At 31.9% G+C, this 18,569-nt stretch overlaps 1 protein-coding gene across 1 annotated transcript in view; it reads left to right on the top strand.

The window, feature by feature from the left end:
* LOC133180692 (uncharacterized) overlaps nt 1-17,920 on the top strand; it is a 323,243-nt gene extending 305,323 nt beyond the window's left edge. The window contains exon 3 of the mRNA XM_061315158.1: nt 16,948-17,920. Coding sequence (XP_061171142.1) covers nt 16,948-17,920 — 973 coding nt within the window. The remainder of the gene's footprint in view (nt 1-16,947) is intronic.
* Nucleotides 17,921-18,569: the final 649 nt, after the last annotated feature.

Genomic DNA, 18,569 nt, shown 5'->3' with positions numbered 1-18,569 from the left:
CACGTATTTTTTTTTTTTGTTCACATTCTCTTGATTTTAAAATACTGTCCTTTGATACAATAAGCTACGTACATGTCAGTAGTCAGTGCATGATTATTTATTTGTTTTCCTTTCTCTCAAGTTGATGTGTGCAGTATTATTATTACTAAGTAATGAAGATATTATAATCCGTCTGGCTGATATTGGTGTCTCGGGCTGATACATGATGTGATATCGAAAAGGGTATGTATCATTCTCTATTTGTAATCTACGTCCAAAAATAAAGACTATAATTTTATAATCTGTATTGGTAAGACTTATTGGTCTATAGTTTTTTAAAAGATATTTTCACCATATTTGTGTATAAGAGAAATAACAACGAGTCTTTGCGAAAAAGTCATTTACTCATTAAAGAAAATTTCCTTTCATAAAATAAAGGGGATAATTGATCCCAAAAACATTGATAAAACTCGTTTGGTATTCCATCTAGACCAGGGGTTTTATTTGATTTCATATTCATAACTGTTTCCTTACATTCAGATATTGAGGCGGAAACATCACATAAATCTCTATTCTTATTAGAAAATTTATTTACATTACATCCGTCTAAGTAAAGATTAAGGAGGGATTCTTCTCATATTTCTTGTATTTAAAAATTAATGAAATTTTCATAGATTCAAGAAGACATTATCATTAAGTAATGGTATCAATTAGATTAAATTTGACCGTTTTATTTTAAAAGCAAGGTCAGGTCAAGGTCATTATCTTTTTTCCTTGACCGTAAGAATAGAAAATACTGCTGCCAATCATTTGATGCCTATTTCTATTTCAAAAAATAAAATGTTTTCTTTTTGTATAAAAAGATATTATAATATAGGGTCTATGAGATGATACTACCAAACTGACATAAATAATTTAACTCAAATAGATATTGGCTAATCCGAATTTCCTCTATATTTGTTAGATTTTTGGGATATCTTAGTTATTTTTATTTGCTTCGAATATTTAAATTTTTCTCATTTTCACATATGGTAAAGTAGTCATATAAAGATACAAATTGATACAAAAACAAAGTTTTGACCGTTTACTAAGAGAGAAAAAAACACACTTTTAACGAATTTTTGCTCAAATCTGTACTTACAAAAAAATGTAGAAAGGAAGCTTTTAAAAGTTAACAAAATTGTAGTTTGTTTGGAAAATCATATTTATTTGATATATTTTAAAACTTCGGTCCATTATTACTAATTTTACTTACATTTGAAATTTTCTTTAAATCTTTGATTGTTTTAAAATTTTAACTAAATTCATTGTTCTATAATAATTTTGAGAATCAGAAAAGGAGATAATTTCATACGCCGCCGTTCCGCCAAAAATATAGTCCCTGCTAGATTTCAAACTTAGTTTACCATTTCTATTTAAAGTTGTACAACTATGTTGATGAAAGAAAAATATGATCTTTTATATCCCTTACATCTAAATATATAAAACATATCAGCAAATATACTTTGAATATTTCATCTAGTCAGAAACCAGAAGAGAATCCCTCCTTAACATCATCGCTCGGCACTAATTTTGAAGTTTAAAGATTTTCCTAAAAATCACAAGCACATCATTATCGTTTAAAATTTCATGCATGACATTTTTTGTTTGGTGTTTCTTTTCTAAACTTAGAACATATTTGGGTTTTTTTTCACCCTCACTAACCCATTTGCCCTTGATCGGATTTGTGCCCCTCGACCTTTTTTATCGTATACAGTGTAAGTTTCCTAATTGATTTTCTAGAATGCTTTTTTTATTCATGGCTATGAAATTATGAGGTGGATTTTCAATTTCATTAATTTCTTTTCAATTCGAAATACTATTTTTCTATATGTTCTTTGACGTTTAGTGGAAAAGGCTTTTGAAAAATAGTTTTGATCGACAGTTTCAAAGACTCTTATCTATCAATAGACGAGCCTTCTCTTTTACTTATATCTTTTACCAATTTGTGGCGGTTGACATCTTTATTATTTATTAATATGTATTAATTAATGGTAAATATAGACAATTTTATAAAATCCTTGAAATGCACTTGCGTCCAAAGACTGTTGATTACAGGAAAAAACCATGGTTTGATATATTTTTGGCAGTTAATGGAAATAGTGTTATAAAAGAAATTTTAGATTTTGGGGATGAATACATCTCTAATGTCATAATGACAAAGAACAATCCTTTTTGGTCTGATGTTTTTAGTTCTTGCCAATATGTTATGCAAATAGTGGAACATGACATGGACATGAAAAATAAATCTTGTAATATTCCAATATGGTACAATTCGAACATAAAGATTGAAAACAAAAGTATTTCTATAGAAAATTTGTTTCAGAAAGGTGTCAAAACTGTTGGAAATTTGCAAAGTCTGCTTTTCAACAAAATTTCAATCTTCCTTCTCTAAATGTAATGCAGTACAATAGTGTTATTTGTGCTATTGCAAAATGCGTGAAAAATCTGGCAATTAAGAGAACAATAACGAAGAAAATTTGTCTGCCCTATTTATCATTTTATTTTGAATATATTTTGTTAAATGCAAAATGTTCAAAAATTATTTATAATGTCATAAACAAAAATTGTACAAAGCCTACAGCAATTTCAAAGTGGAATTTAGAGTTGTTCCCTCGTGGAGTGAATGATATATGCACACAAAATGTTTTTCGAGTGTGTTTCAAGACTACAAATGATTCTTCTGTACAATGGCTTCAATACCGACTGCTTCATAGAATTCTTCCTGTTGGCTACTTTCTCAAAAAAATTAACATTAAAATATCGAACTCATGCAACTTTTGTAAGGAGGATACTGAAACTATTCAACATGTATTTGTAACTTGTATGACGTAGTGGACTTATGGAGAAATTTAAGTATGTATATCTATAGAACAAATGCTAAAAGAATTGGCTTTAATATCAAAAGTATTATTTTTGGTGAAATACCACTCACTAAAGATAACATAATTATAAACTTTATAAATTATATTGTTATATTATACACTAGGCAGTACATTTTTACTTACTCATTACAGTGTTAAAAGCCAAACTTCCTTGGTCTAATAAATCATTTGAAAATGAAATATAACATTGAGAGATTTGTATCAATTTATATCTCTAAATCGTCAATTTTTGATTAAAAAAGGGACTTATGGAAGAAAAATGTTTTTGTTTTTGTTTAAAGCCAATCTATTGAATATTATTGAATGTTTTATATCTGTTTTTGATAACTGCATTTTATTATTTGTGAATAATTGATATAGTGAATTCTTTCTAACGCAGCCTTCAAATTCCTTATGCATAATTCTAGTTCAATCCGATATGTGCGAGTGGATGTATGAATCTTTGTGTGTGTAAAAAATCCTTTGTATACTGCCTTGTAGATATTTATATGTAACTATATATTGACATGTATACAATGGATAATGTAAATAAAAAAAGATATGTATTAATTAATATTCCAGTAATTGAATATAACTTTTGTACATTGACGGAAATTTAATTAGTATGTTTATGTATATTAAATATACCTATTGTTGTTTTGTAAATACTATGTGGGCCTGATACTTATTGTTATATTGATTGTGCACTCTACGTCATTTTATGTCAATTATGACGTCACAGACGTCCAGGCCCGGGGTATCCCGGCGGTGTTAAATTATATACGACGGTTTTCATTTTTCATATTGGCAGAGTTGAAGTCATCATTGGAGAGAGTCAATTTTGTTATTGGAGAGAGCGGTCAACATAAGACCTGTAAGCATTGTTTATTGTTATGGATGTTTTACTATTGTAACTAATAAACGGTTAAAACTGAAATCGATTCATATCAATTGATTCTCGGGAGTATTGGGCAACCGCCCGTTACAAATTTATTAACTTGGGATTTATATGCATTACACTTTAAAAGTGAAGTATTAAGTTTCCAATATTCCCTTCCTCGCTCATTGTTATGTATAGAAAAAAATCAAATTTTAATATTCTATGATCTGTCATTCTGATGCCATTATTATGAGTACCAGGACTTCTACAAGGACAAAATTGCCCTATTTTCAGCAACAGAGTTGAACTAATAAAAATCTATGCAACTCTTTGGGACGTTATTTGCTTCACACCAAGTGTATCCACTAAGGTTTACATATTTTTCTTTCCATATGTTAATTTCATATTTTTAAGAATTTCTTCTAAAACCTTTGAACTTTTATCATTGTTAATTCCGTCTATGCGACAAGTAATGTTTCCACATAAAGTAATATCACTTACATTGGTTGAATTATTTTTGATAAATCTTTTCATTCCTTTAAAAAATTAATTTGCAATTTTAATTCTACTTCTAATTAAATAATTAGTGTCATAATATAAAAATTGACAGATGAATTGCTCTTTTTCTCATATATAAGTAAGGTATCAGCCTATCAAACAAAACAGTTATACCAACTGTAACATTTTATGCTGTAGCGGATGAAAAAGGTAAGACAAACATAAACCTTTCTATAGAGACAAAATTTCAAAACGTATATTAATCAAAAAATAATAATGAAAAAGCTCGTACTAAAGAACTCACAGGTTAATAAGAAGTCAGAAAAAAGCGCGAGATCTTTCGAGCTGTTCGATATATTGATTTTATATTGAAAATAGTTGTTAACGTAGAAAAGCACTAAATTTAATTACAAGTCGGGAAATACTTGGCTGACCATAAAACGTGAAATGCTTCAAGTCCTACAGTAATTATTATTCTGTCATTTTCGAAAGATACATATACTTTTACACAAATCCATTATTTTTCAAATACTCCAATAACAATTTGTCCTGCTTAAGGTATAAGATGTATAATGGACGATTTGGATTTAATAAACAGATGGCTAGATCTCCGAAACGTGGTATCATAATTAAGTATTGGATGATTGAAAATGATTTACCGAAGAAAAAATGTGAATTTAGTGATTTTTTTAACAATATATTGATTATTGATTTCTGCATTCACCCTATGGAAGTAATCTTTTTTTAGAAATAGATAATGAATTAAAAGAAAACTTGCCAAAGGCTCTTGGTAGAAACATTTAAATTGTAATTATCTACCAAAATCTACAAAGAAAAGTATGGGTCACCATGCAAATTTCTCTGAAAATTATACTTCTAAGAATTTTCAACGTGCCGACTTGGGGAGGATCGCTCCTCAAATTCAAAGTTATGTCAATTTTCTGTAACGTCTAAAAATTCATTATTCAAGTTTAAGAAATTCTAAAATGATTGTTCATGCATCCTATACTCTAATTTCTTCTGGTTGAGTTTTTTGTCGGTAATTTGAAGGAAAAATATTTCAGAACCAACATTGTCACATTAGAGCTATGGAACCCTTAAATGCAATTCTATTGCAACAATATTTACCCTATGTTAGTAAATCAATGTACATGTGTAAATGGTTTTAAAAGATTGAAATTAAGGTTTTAATAAATGGTTTTAAGAAAGACGTAGCGCATTGATGAAAATGTTTTCCGTCCAATTTTTTTCTTTGATACGTCGGTCAACGAAAAAATATTACTTTCATTTCTTATCATTTAATTATGATTTTAAAATAATAAAATGAAACTTTCTTTCACTTTATTATTAAATGTACACATCGAAACAGTGCGTAGGAATATTTCACAACGTTGCTGAAATTCAAAATGGCTATAGGCCTAACGAAGAAACAACGTCCTCAAATAGTGTCGTGCCATTACCAATCTTTTCTAACAATACTTGACAGTTCTTTAACACAGAAAACTTACCTGTTGTGTTATTAATTTTTTGCTATATCCCAATAGGATTCCCCGGTAAGCTGTCTAGGTCCGTTTAATTTAAAGAGATGCTACTCAAATATCCTTAAACTCTGTCTATAGGTCACAGAAATTTTGGATTTCATTTGCGCATCTCTTCATTTGAATTTCAAACTGAACAGATAAATATGTATCACAACCTGTGCATTCTGTAAAATCTGAACGAGTCTGTTTGCCGACTGTTTAACATTGAAAGAATTCCGTCCTCGTTCATACAGTGTTGTTTTTCTCGATCATTCGTTTCCTAAGAATTAACAGATTAACGGCATTTCCCTGCTTTGGTAGCATAAAAGCATTTCTTCACAGTTCTATTGTTCATACCAGTGTTCTCAAAAGTCAAACATTTAACATATGTATGCTGATTTCTTTCATTCTTTCCGATTACTGTATTGTTGTCATGCAGACGATCTGATTTGTTTAGCAAAGGGGGATAATTCAAAAAGAAACGAAAGTAGAAAATAAGTCAGGATCGTAACGAAACAAGTTTCGAAATTCAGAAAAATGTCTATTAATAGAGTAAAAGTATTTATTTGTTCCTTCAGGAAGTAATCTGGAAGCGGAAAATATACATGTAAAGACAGACAAAGTAGTTCCGGCTGCTAAGTGCAAACGAACTCCAGATTTTATTGATGCAGTTATCAAAAGAATTTGTTATCCAATCAGAATCAATTATTTTATAGAAATTAAATGATTTGATCTTCTTAAGATAGTAAACAGAAGGAAAAAAGACATCTCACCTAGTCTTGTGACAATGTCCACCACGTCCAGTGCAAACAAAAAAAAATAATACTAACACAAGAGATCTCACATACAAGACTTCACAAATATGTTCGATTAAATTATATATAAATTTGTAATCCTACTCTCATGAAAATAAATTGCCAAAATTTTGCTTAGAGACACAATAAAAAATTTTAAAAATTACAATCAACCTATAAAACAAGGCACGTATAGAGTACATGTTTATGATGTAATTTATATTAAACGAGGCCTCCACCTCATGTCATTTGAATCAAAATTTTAATCTTTTTGGCCATAAACATCGCTGATGAGAATTAAGTATTTGAAACAAGGCTTGTACGTTGCACTAAACCTTAATTAATTAATTACCCCTTACCAAAAATATAGCCTTCCTGCCAACATTTGCTGCAGTTCTGCAGCAAACTTGCTGCAGACATTGCTGCAAGCTTGCTGCAATGGCGCTAAGAAGCCATGACAGCTTATACAAAGCCTTTGTGTTTACAGCAAGTTTGCGGCAAGTATGCAGCAAGCTTGCAGCAAACATTTTACAATGCAAATGAGATTTTCCAAATATGGAAACCTTGCTGAATACTTACGGCAAAATAGTTTTATTGTTTTAGCCATTCCTGCGTACAAGCAGCAAGTTCGCAGAAAGCCTTTTTCCTGACCTCAATCTGTTAATCATAGGGAAAATCCACCACGTTTCTGAAGTGTTGATGGTCTCTATTTATGTTCCTAGATAATGCTCCCATACTATTCTTAATATAAATGTAATATAATTTTTTTTTCTGACACGTACAGAAAATTAAGAATCTTTGCACATGACTTTGTGATTAAAATTTTACAGTTATTTACAGTTACCTTTTTATCTGAAAAAACATATAAACATTTATAATTATTGATTTGGAACCTAAAAACCTTGAACATTAAAGAAACATACAAATGTGTGTATGTCTCATAATTCATAAACAGATTTAGATTTGACCTAGAAAGTACATCAGTTACTAAAACATCCTTTTAAGATATAACTGTTTCATATTAAAATGATAAAAACAAAATCAGATCTTACCAGTTAGATGTTGTGTATGCCAATGTACACCTATATCCAGAATTATTCTTTTGTAATCATTCAAAATTGTATATTTTACTACATGTAACAAAATACTGAAACATCTACAACTTCAATTCGAACATATCAAAGTGGCGAATTCTGTGTTGACCCCAGTGCAGTCTGCTTTTAATTGGCTGATTTGACTTGTTTACTGTTCATGCGAACTTCCTGCAAGCATTCAATTTGTAAAATGATTCCTGCGAACTTGCTGCAAACAGATTAGTGTGTATGTTTCCTGCAAACATGTTAAGTTCCTGCGAATTTGCTGTACGAGCAATTGCTGCAATGTTTGCCGCAAGATCGCAGCTACCTGCAATCATCTGCGAACAAGATTTTTTTTCTTCCTGCGAACAATTTTGTTTGCTGCAAACTTGCAGCGGACTTGGTGCAGGTCTGCAGCAAACATATCAGTTTTGTAAGGATTGACACTCTCATTGACATAGGGGCTGCTCTCCGGGCAGTTTGAGTTGCACCTGCTTCCCTCTATGTTTATATTTACAGTTATTGTCAGTTGCAGTGTGGAGCTCTTGAACAAATTTCCCGCGACAGACTGTTTCAAGTGTTATTGTTTGATAGTTCTTTAGCTAGCCTAATCATCTATCAGACCCCATGTACTGGTATATCTTGTTTGGATTTTGTAGTTATATTTCACGTTCAGTATAGTTAATTCCGAATTTAAATTTCTAAATTGTTTGTATCTGAGTGTTATACCACCATTAAATCCCTCGCCATTCGGTTATTTCACAAAAGTTTGGTTGTGCGTCTAAAACAACCCTATACTTTTTTTTCCGGAACTGCGCCCTTTTATCACTGTTATGAGAAATAGAACGGTGGCGGCTCCTTTGAGTAATTCATATTTTAGGTGCCTTCCATCTAACGTCGTTTCAATCAAAATTTTAATCTTTTCGGCCATAAGCATCGCTGATGAGAATTAAGTTGCTTGTATGGTGCACTAAATCTTGACAAAGGCTGCTCTACGGGCAGCTTGAGTTGGACCTGCTTCCCCCTACATTCACAAATTGAGCTACATAGTAAGATTTTCTTCCTATTTCGTTGCCTCTTTTTGCGAAAAAGATTCCAATGAAGCTCAATTAGACATTATTTCAAACTGAAAATTTCATATCAGAAATTGAAAACATGAGAGGAGAACCTTAATAAGACAGTTTTTAGTCAATGACCTATGATACTGATCTGCTATCTTGATGTTGTTGAAAATTAGCGATTACAGAGAGAGGGTTAAGTCAAGTTCATTGGGATTCGTAAACAAAGTGAAACAGCGATTTCCATTCATTCCGTATGAGTATATCAATATATATCGTTTAATGAAATATTATATATCAATTTGACAATATACCTATTGTTAATTGTTGGACAATCACACATTACGAATGTTCGCTCCTCAGGTTTCCAATTTTTGATATGATTTTGAATAGAACATTTTTTTTAATTTTCTTATCACTTATATATTGATTTTCTATATTAGATGAAATATATGGAGATAACGAACAGTATTCAAGCTCAAAAGTCCATTAATCAATACAAAATAGGAGCAGAGCAAACACGGACCTCCAAACAGCAGAGATGGGATCAGGTGCCATGGAGGAGTGAGCATCCCCTGCCGACCGGTCACACCCGCCGTGTGCTCCTTGTCATGATCGGGAAATAACGGAAAAATCCGTCGACAATTCAGTGTGTAAATAATGGCCTAACAATTAGTGTGAAAAACCTCAGTCAGCATTTGACTCAATGATAAATTGTATTTGCTGACAAGGTCATTGTATCGACCATAGAACTTACGAAATGATGACTTTAAACGAGACAGCTGATATTCTTGTTTCATCAACTTATTTGTCAATAATTTACCTCGTTTTAGAAATTGTACATACGTAGAGCATGCTCTTGCGTATCGAATCAACTGACAGATATATACCCCGTATGCAGGTGATGAAGGTCTATTGCTGCATAATTAAGGGAAGTTGACGATTGAAAAGTTAAAGTCATCACGTTTATCATAAAGCTTGGATGTTAGATAACCATCAACGTCTTTTTCAAGTAAAATATCCAAATATGAAATAGATGTGTCAGACTCTGTGGTATCTTTTATCTCAAGTTCACAAGGATATATCGTATCGACATAAGAATGGAAATAGCCATTGTTAATTGACAATACGTCGTCGATATATCTAAATGTCGAGTTGAAGGCCACGGCAAGTGTTTTCTTCTTTTCACGTACAAGATTTTGGACAAATTCTGCTTCATATGAATACAAAAAAAAGGTCTGCTGATAACGGGGCGCAATTGGTACCCATGGGAATTCCAATAGATTGTTGGAAGACCTGGTCTCCAAAAACCACATAGATATTGTCAATCAGAAACTCAGGCATCTTTTTAATGTCAACTTCAGAGTACTTGTTTGAACAATCAGAATGTTTTTTAACAAAATTATTTTGCAAATGACCAATGACAGGGTAAGTATATTTACGGGTTCCATTTTTATTGAAAAAGCAGCTGTCAATGATATCAAAAAGCCTGGACTTTAATTTATTGTGGGGAATGGTTGTGTACAAAGTTGAAAAGTCGTAAGTTTTTAAGCTGTTGATTTTGGTAAAATCTTGTGATTTCAAATTTTCCAAAAGTTCCTTGGAATTTTTAAGTATCCACATCTGATTTACACCACTTCTCGAATATATTTTTGCACAGTACTCTTGAAGTTTCTCCTTCACCACTGTTAATATCTTAGTGAGGAGTAAAGATAGAGGCTTGGTTGAACATTTACTGGAACCCGCTATGTATCTTTGTTTGTAAAGATTTTTATGAAGTTTCGGAATCCAACATAAATATGGTAATTCAAATTCATTTTGGTTGTTTGGAATATTAAAAATATTCAAAACTTACATATGATTTTGAAGAATTTCTTCCTTAGAAAGGGAACTATGAGTATTAGTTGGATTACCACTTGTAGAATAAAATCCAAGTTCCTCTAAAATACATTTAATATAATGAGCCTTACAAACAAAGACAATGTTGTTACCTGCTTTGTCAGAAGGGACCAGTACGTACTGATCATGTAATCTATCTAATTCTTTTTTCACTTCTGGATTATTGAATACAGAAGGATAGATGGTTTTCATATTGCCTCTCAATCTTTTAATGCGCGATTTTAACATACATCTGATACATTTAATCCATTCTGACAAAGTGTCAAGGTCTTCTTTTTCATTTCTTTTTCAAGGTCTTCTTTTTCTTCTTTTTCAGATAAAATATTATGAGAATATAATTGACAAGGCTGAGTTTGAGTTATGTTTTCTTTTCAATTAGAAAGCATACCCCTTCTCCCTTAGAGAAAATTAAAGTAACGGATGTTTACACGAATCATTTAAGTATTTCGAAAATTTAATTTGTGACCTTAAAAACTGAAATTGAACCTTAAAAAAAGACCTTAAACATTCAGAAAATTGACATTACTTTAAATCTTAATCGTGAACCTTCTTAGGCACTTAACGATGTATCTGACACAGTTTTTCATTAATTAATTAATTAAGTTAATACATTTGATTTTAATTTTTCATTTTATAATTGTGAGAATCAAACCTATTATTTGTAAGCATTGCATTCTTTTTTTTTTAATTGAGCATCAATCAATAACAACTTTTCATTCAAAATGTCACATACTTAGGGACATGAAAATAATGATAAAAAATAGTTGTTGTTTTTTTTTTCTTTAAAATGTTTATGACAAATATGATCACTTTTTACTCTGTGATTTTATGAAACTAAGTACATGTACAAGGGTTTTCAGAAAGTTTGTGGACAAATCCTAAATTTTATCAATAATGTCCGGAATGGCAAACGTGTACGGAAGTATCTCAAGATACACCATGATTAAGAAATTATATAAAAAATTAAAACAGTGCACACTATTTTATGAAAGTTATAGGTGTAAATACTTCGTATATGCAAGCCGCACGGCCCCGTCTAACGTAACGTAAATTTCATAATATTAACGTCAAAAATATGGAATTTTTATCACATATTCATGGACACACGCTAATTTCCTTTATCATGCCACACTGCCAAAAACTAAATATATTCCAATAATTTCAAGTTATTTGAATAAATATTTTGTGTTTGACGTCGTTTCACCGTATTAGAACATAATTGTATAATTGTACGCTGTTCCGTTCGGATGGCCGACGTCGCCTTTTCTGTAAATTTTTAAAACATACTTCTTTAGGTTTTCACTTAATATTTTCACTGTCTATTTACTAAGTGATACTAAAGATATCAGAAAAAGACAATAGTCGCTTTATTTGCTACACATTTAATTTTTATTAAGATTTGACTTCTTTTATAAAGAAAATAATCATTTTATTATGAAATCTTTATTAAAAAGTTTTGACATTTTTACCCTGATCCGTGCGCACATCGGCGACCTTTAATGACCGCAGTTTTTACAAAAATATTAACTTCAAACGATAAAAGCCAAACTATTCTGACTTGGATTTTAATAATTAATATTTTGGTATATAGTAAGTATATCTTGAACCATTCTTTTTGACAAAAAAGCCATTGTCCACGAACTTTTTGGACAACCCTCGTATTTAGCGCTGATGGCAATCATAAATAATCTCCTGTCAATAAATACAAAATATTATTTACAAATTTATATCATAGGATTGCAATTTACATTTCCTTCATGTTTTTATAAATGGATATGTTCGTTTGTGATCATGTTCCTGTTGTCTTCTGAGAAATCGTTGTTCACATTTTACAAATACGCCCTACCTTTTCACATTTATAACATCAATGGAGGCGAAAAGATTTTTCGCTTGTACACTTACCCTTGATAACAAAAAAAAAATATAAATGGTTATCATTTGTGTCTCTGTGATCAAACCGGTTTTTGTTTGGTGTGTAAGAAGTTTACTCTCTGTAAGTAGACGGCGCTAACAAGATAACCAAATGCAAATGCCAGTAGTTTACAGTGGTTTATAAATTTTCTTATGAAATTTTTGTGATAGTTCTACAGGAAAGTTCAAAGAAAATACACGATCAACAGTGCTGTGGTTCTAACGAGATCTTGCCTCATTTTCTCTGATTTAACCTAAAATTATCTGCATATCTATCTAATTATTTACATTTATATTATTTTCATTAATTACAAATGTAAATGATTTACACACTGAATTGTCAACGGATTTTTCCGTTATTTCCCGATCATGACAAGGAGCACACGGCGGGTGTGCCCTGTCGGCAGGGGATGCTCACTCCTCCATGGCACCTGATCCCACATCTGATGTTTGGAGGTCCGTGTTTGCTCTGCTTCTATTTTGTATTGTTTAATGGACTTTTGAGCTTGAATACTGTTCGTTATCTCCATATATTTCTTTACCAAGACAACTTACAGGAGTAATTGGTCTTAGATTTTGCCTCCTTACTATCACCGTTATTTTTATACACCGGTACAATATTTCCTTAATTATAATTCTGGCACATATCCAGTATAAAAAATCAAGTTAAACAATTCAATATTAAGCAGCACTATGGTATGTACAGAAGAATTTACATAAACATTATACAATGATTCTTCCCAATGTGCCTTTTTATAGCTTAGTACTATTAAAACATGAGTTAAAATATCCTAACAAATCATTAATACTTGGTGTACAATCTTTCCACCCTAGTTGATAATTTTCCAATATTCTTTTGCGTTCTTAGTTCTGGGAAGGTTGGACCTGTAAACCGGTTAACCACACCAACTGCATGACCTGCTCATGGCAGTTAGGCGTCCTAAGTCCGTGATTGTAGTGTAATCGAGCGTTGTTGTTGTGTCTTGCTTGTAAGTTTCCAATCATTGGTTTATTTTGGCACGGGAATGGTGGACATTGTCGTATGGCATGGTCAAATCTCTTTTTATATTTTTTTTTTTATCAGTTGAGGATCATGGCAGTCTATCTGCAGTGTTGCACGAGCAATTTCCGTGAATTGCGAAGCAGCTTTAGGAAGATTTGCACTACATATACTGCAGTTATACCCTAATCAACACACAAAATAGATCGTAATTCCTTATATTTACATTTACGTCTCATAAAGTCACACCGTGAAAGACACGCGACGTACTTGCATTTATTGGGTCATGAACGTCTCAAATACGACTCGGTGCAACGTTACACATACGGTTTAACGATGGGAAAACATAAGCAATGTAAATATTTTCTCTTTTATGTTAACTCTTTTCTGCTTTACAAAGAAAGGGAAGATCTGACGATGCCTTTACAGAACCATTTAATGTGTTTTTATGCATTATTTCCTTTATATACGAATCTTTCATAGAACCCCCCTCCACCCTTCCCTACTGGCACCAAATTTCCTGACTTCAATCTTTCATAAAATCTTGTTCCTAAAATTATTATTTTCTATTTTTTCTTTGAATTCTTTGTTTTTCATTTTCTTAATATCAAACTATCTTTTTGCACAATCATTTACAATATAACGTTCTTTAATTATTATTTCATTAATAAATGAACCATCATTTCTACACCTTTTGTTTCACTCTTTCAATCAAAATTTGTTTATTGTTTTTTCATGGTTTTTAGTAGAATTTATAAAAGAAAGTCTTAACTATCGTCAACTCATTTAAGATTGGGTCAATATCCGATTGATTTCTTATAGCTTTATTTAATTGTTATATATATATATATATATATATATATATATATATATATATATATATATATATATATATATATATATATATATATATATATATATATATATATATATATATATATATATATAATTTATTTAATAATTTATTTAATAATTATTTAATAAGAATAATCTTGTTTCTTTCTAATCATCATGTAAATGTTGAATTTTTTTTTTTTTTTTTTTTTTTTTATGTTTTAATATCTAAATTTTGTACCACTCTTCGTAGGTCTATTCAGCTATGAAACAGACATGTTTTATATTTCAATATTTGTCGTTTAATCAATAATAAAGAAAAAAGAATGTGTGTTTGTGTCATTAATTAAGTTCTCTCTTGTTGGAAGAGATAATTACCATCCAAATCACGGCTAAAAAAATATTCAGCTAGCTTTAGAAAAGAAAAAAAAATGAATTTGATGATTATTTTAACATCTAAACAGATTTTTATGAACTTTTTCAGACACAAAATTTAAAAAAAAAAAAATATATGCTATCAAAACAAATCAACTCCTCTAAAAAGGTATTTATTCCTTGATTTAGAAGACAAAGTCAATGGAGATATATTATTATTTTAATTAAAAATGTTCAGCTAGCTTTAGAAAAGAAAAAAAAAATGAATTTGATGATTATTTTAACATTTAAACAGATTTTTATGAATTATTTTTTTTTTAATTTTGTGGCTGAAAAAAGTTATGTTTTGTACAAATATTATTTACGAAGTAAAAATGTTCAACATTTATAGCAATTTAGGATGTTGAAGTTACGTTCAAAGGAAATATTTAATTTGAGGGGTCACTGTTGCGACTCATTTTACTCTATTAAAATACTTTTTAATCAAATATCATAAGCCATGCAATTTGTGTGCATATTTTTTTTTTATGTATAGCATATTATTTTTTGTATTGTTTGTGCAGAGGTTGAGCTTATATACAAATGGATGATGTTCTGTATATTCATTGACAAGGATTATAAAAATTTTCAAGAAAATTTAAAATGTAATTTATAATTTGATTAATTACTTTTGTAAAGTAATTGTAATTTAATTAATTACACGTCTTGGAAAGCCCGTGATTTAATTGTATTTTAATTGAAGAAAAAGTCAAAGTCATTGTAATTTAATTAATTACTTTTGAAAGTAATTGACACCATCCCTGATTCAAGGCTAAAAGGAGGAGAGGTTGCTACTTATTTTATAATCAATAATACTTTACTAACATTGCGTTTGTGACATCTTTCCTGTCTACTAGTTTTTGATTGGGGGATTGGTGCACCGCAATAAAAAAAAAATCATTTTTTAAAGAAATCCTCACTCTTTTTTAGATATTACATAACTTCAAATTATTTACAAATTTTGAAATGTTCGTTCACTTGATTGCACTGCTTTCACGGTAAAGTGGGAAGGCTGGGCGCAATATGAGGTCGGTGAAGAGAGACACACTGAATCGCCACTGGCATGGGGTCTCTCGCCAGCCAGCAGAGAGAGTCGTTGCCATATGGTGCATATGATGACTGGGCGGTGATGGCCTGGAAAACCAGACCACAGTCTCGAGGGTTAAGGTACTGAGAGACAGACACGGGAGAGGCTTCCCGCAACGGCGGGGAGCTGAACTCCCGACCTCCATTGTCGGTCCAACGGCGGTGGAGGGATGGCACGCTTTAGCGTGTGCTACCTAAGGGACTTTGTCTATTTTCTTGAATAAGCAATGCTACGTAAGGGACTTTTTTAACGATGTTTGCGCCTCTGACGCCGGTCAGCCGATGGTAGAGGGGTTTTTTTCGAAGTTCTTTTCTCTCTCTCTTAAAACTAATCGCCTCTGGCACCAGTCCACTGGTGTCGGGGGCTTTCATTTTTTTTTCTTTTCTAATCTTAACCCCAACCCCCGAAAGAGTTAGCGTTAAGTGTAACGTAGACCGGTTAACCACATCAACTGCATGACCTGTTCATGGCAGTTGGCCTTTCTAAGTCGGCGCCGTGATTGTAGTGTAATTAAGATTTTTGTGGTGTCTTGTTTGTAAGTTTCCACTTGTTAGTTCATTTTGGCAAATACATAGTGGGCGTTGTTGTGTGGCATGCATAGATTTCCTCTTTCTTTGATTATTGTTTATCCATTGAAACAATCTTTTCATTCTTTTTTTTACTATCAATTTGTATTTTTTGCTTTGTAGCTTGATCATGAAGATTGCCTTGGTGTTATTAGTCGTTGCATCTTGTACTGTACGATTATCTGTTGGTGATTCAACAATGGATATGATCAATAAGGGCATAGAAGCTGGAAATAAAATAGCACAGTTGCTGGCAGATCAAAAAATTGAAGATTTTGGAGCATCTTTGGGAAAAATTGCTGGGAAGGTGTCGAAATATTTAGAGGCTTTTGCACCCGTATTAGGACTTTTTCAACTGCTACTTCCTGATGATAAATATAATGAGATTGAAGAAGGATTCGCAAGGATGGATGCAAAATTCGATCAAGTATTTAATAGAATTGACGACTTGGGAGACGAACAACAGAAGATATCACTAAAAACACAATTTGGAGCGTATGAAAGAAAAATAACGCTGTTTTCCAAAAGACTTGACGATTACTTAAAGTCAGTGGGAAAATCAGAAAACATATTCTTGGAGACTTATGAAAATAAAACGTTTGACGAAAACGTAATGCAATTGTATATGGCTATGATGAAAACTCACTCAGGTCCTCTTAGTGATTCGATTCCAGATCTAGTACGAGATTTTACGAACGAGAATCGTAAAGATACAGAGATGGTTATGAAGAGAATACTTCATTTGATAATTCAGGGAGCCGCAATCGAAATGGCCTATTACAGCCTCACAGGTGACAAAGAAAGATACAATACAACAAAGCACGATTGGGAAGAAAGAATTTCCAAGCTGATAGAACATATCAGGGAAATAGATGAGGATATGCGCTTCAACTACATGGGGCAAGTAGAAAAGGACACTTCAGTTTTGCTAGCAAAAATGTATGGAAGATCAAATAGAGACTTTGCTGACGCATTATACAAATTTCTCTCGCAGAAATATGAATGGCGTGAATGGGTAGTCGTTGTGTTTAACGACGTTCCGGATAACATAATTAAATTGGCTAAGAATTCGTTCCAAATAACACTTCATGGGAAACACGTCATCGTGGCAAGCTCCGCTAAGGACCGAAAAGCAGACATAAGTCATACGAGATACATGTTATCAAAGATTCCTAGTGGATACTACTTATATCCAACTATGAACATGTTTAGCGAGTTACGATGGCGAAACTATGATGTCACTGATCTGTACAATAGGATTCCAAGAAGTCTCTTAAGTTTTGGATCTGAATATACCGTAGGTGTAGTAACGAAAGATGAGTCTGATCTTGTCGTCAGAGGCCCCGACGATAGGTACGCCATAGTTTCTAAAGGAAGAGATAGACCGTGGCCCTTTCCTGTCGTAAAGTCTTGGATCTTCGCTTTATTCACAGATAAAGAAATTAGACCCGATCCAAAAGGAGATGCAATCGAGGCTCAAGAAGGGGAGAAGGATGATTGACAAAAAACTTCCGGGCTCTTCCGGAAATAACAGTAATTAAATGAAAAAGTAAAATTACCCACTCAACTATATGCATATATGACTAGGATTACAAATAATGGCAAAAAACTTCCGGGCTCTTCCGGAAATAAAACAAAAATAAAATAAGTAAAATTACCAGTCTAGTTATTTCATTGACCATCTAAGAGCATATACTGTTGGCAACAAAATGTTTCTCGTTTCCAACAGGCATTTTAACGTTGATTCAACGTTGTTACAATGTCACCACGTAAAGTTTAACTGGCATGGAATTTTAATAAGAAAATGAAAGTTTAGACGTAATTTTTGAACATTGAAACTACGTCGATGTCTCAACGTCGAAGTCTCAACGTTGAAACACTGTCAGCTTGCAACGTGAAGTTTAGTTGGAAAATGAAAGATGTTAATGTTGATTCCTCGGCGTTGAAACGTCGTCGATTTGTCAACGTTGAATGGCGTTGCATTTTAGAAAGAGCAAGGTTTATGTTCATTCCATAATCCATTCATATATTTTGATGTAATATAAAGTTTAATCAGTCTGTTGCGTTCCTCGGAAAGTATACATCACTGTACATAAGCCATTGTTGTGAGACTTTTTTACATTTATTGTCCTGTTGTGAGTAAGAAATGG

This window comes from Saccostrea echinata, unplaced genomic scaffold (assembly GCF_033153115.1).
Source record: "Saccostrea echinata isolate AGI-Se365-2 ecotype Australia unplaced genomic scaffold, CSIRO_AGI_Sech_v1 ptg000007l, whole genome shotgun sequence".
NCBI classification, from domain to species: domain Eukaryota; kingdom Metazoa; phylum Mollusca; class Bivalvia; order Ostreida; family Ostreidae; genus Saccostrea; species Saccostrea echinata.
The sequence above is the reverse complement of the archived record's forward strand: the minus strand, read 5'-3'. Positions and strand labels throughout refer to the sequence as shown.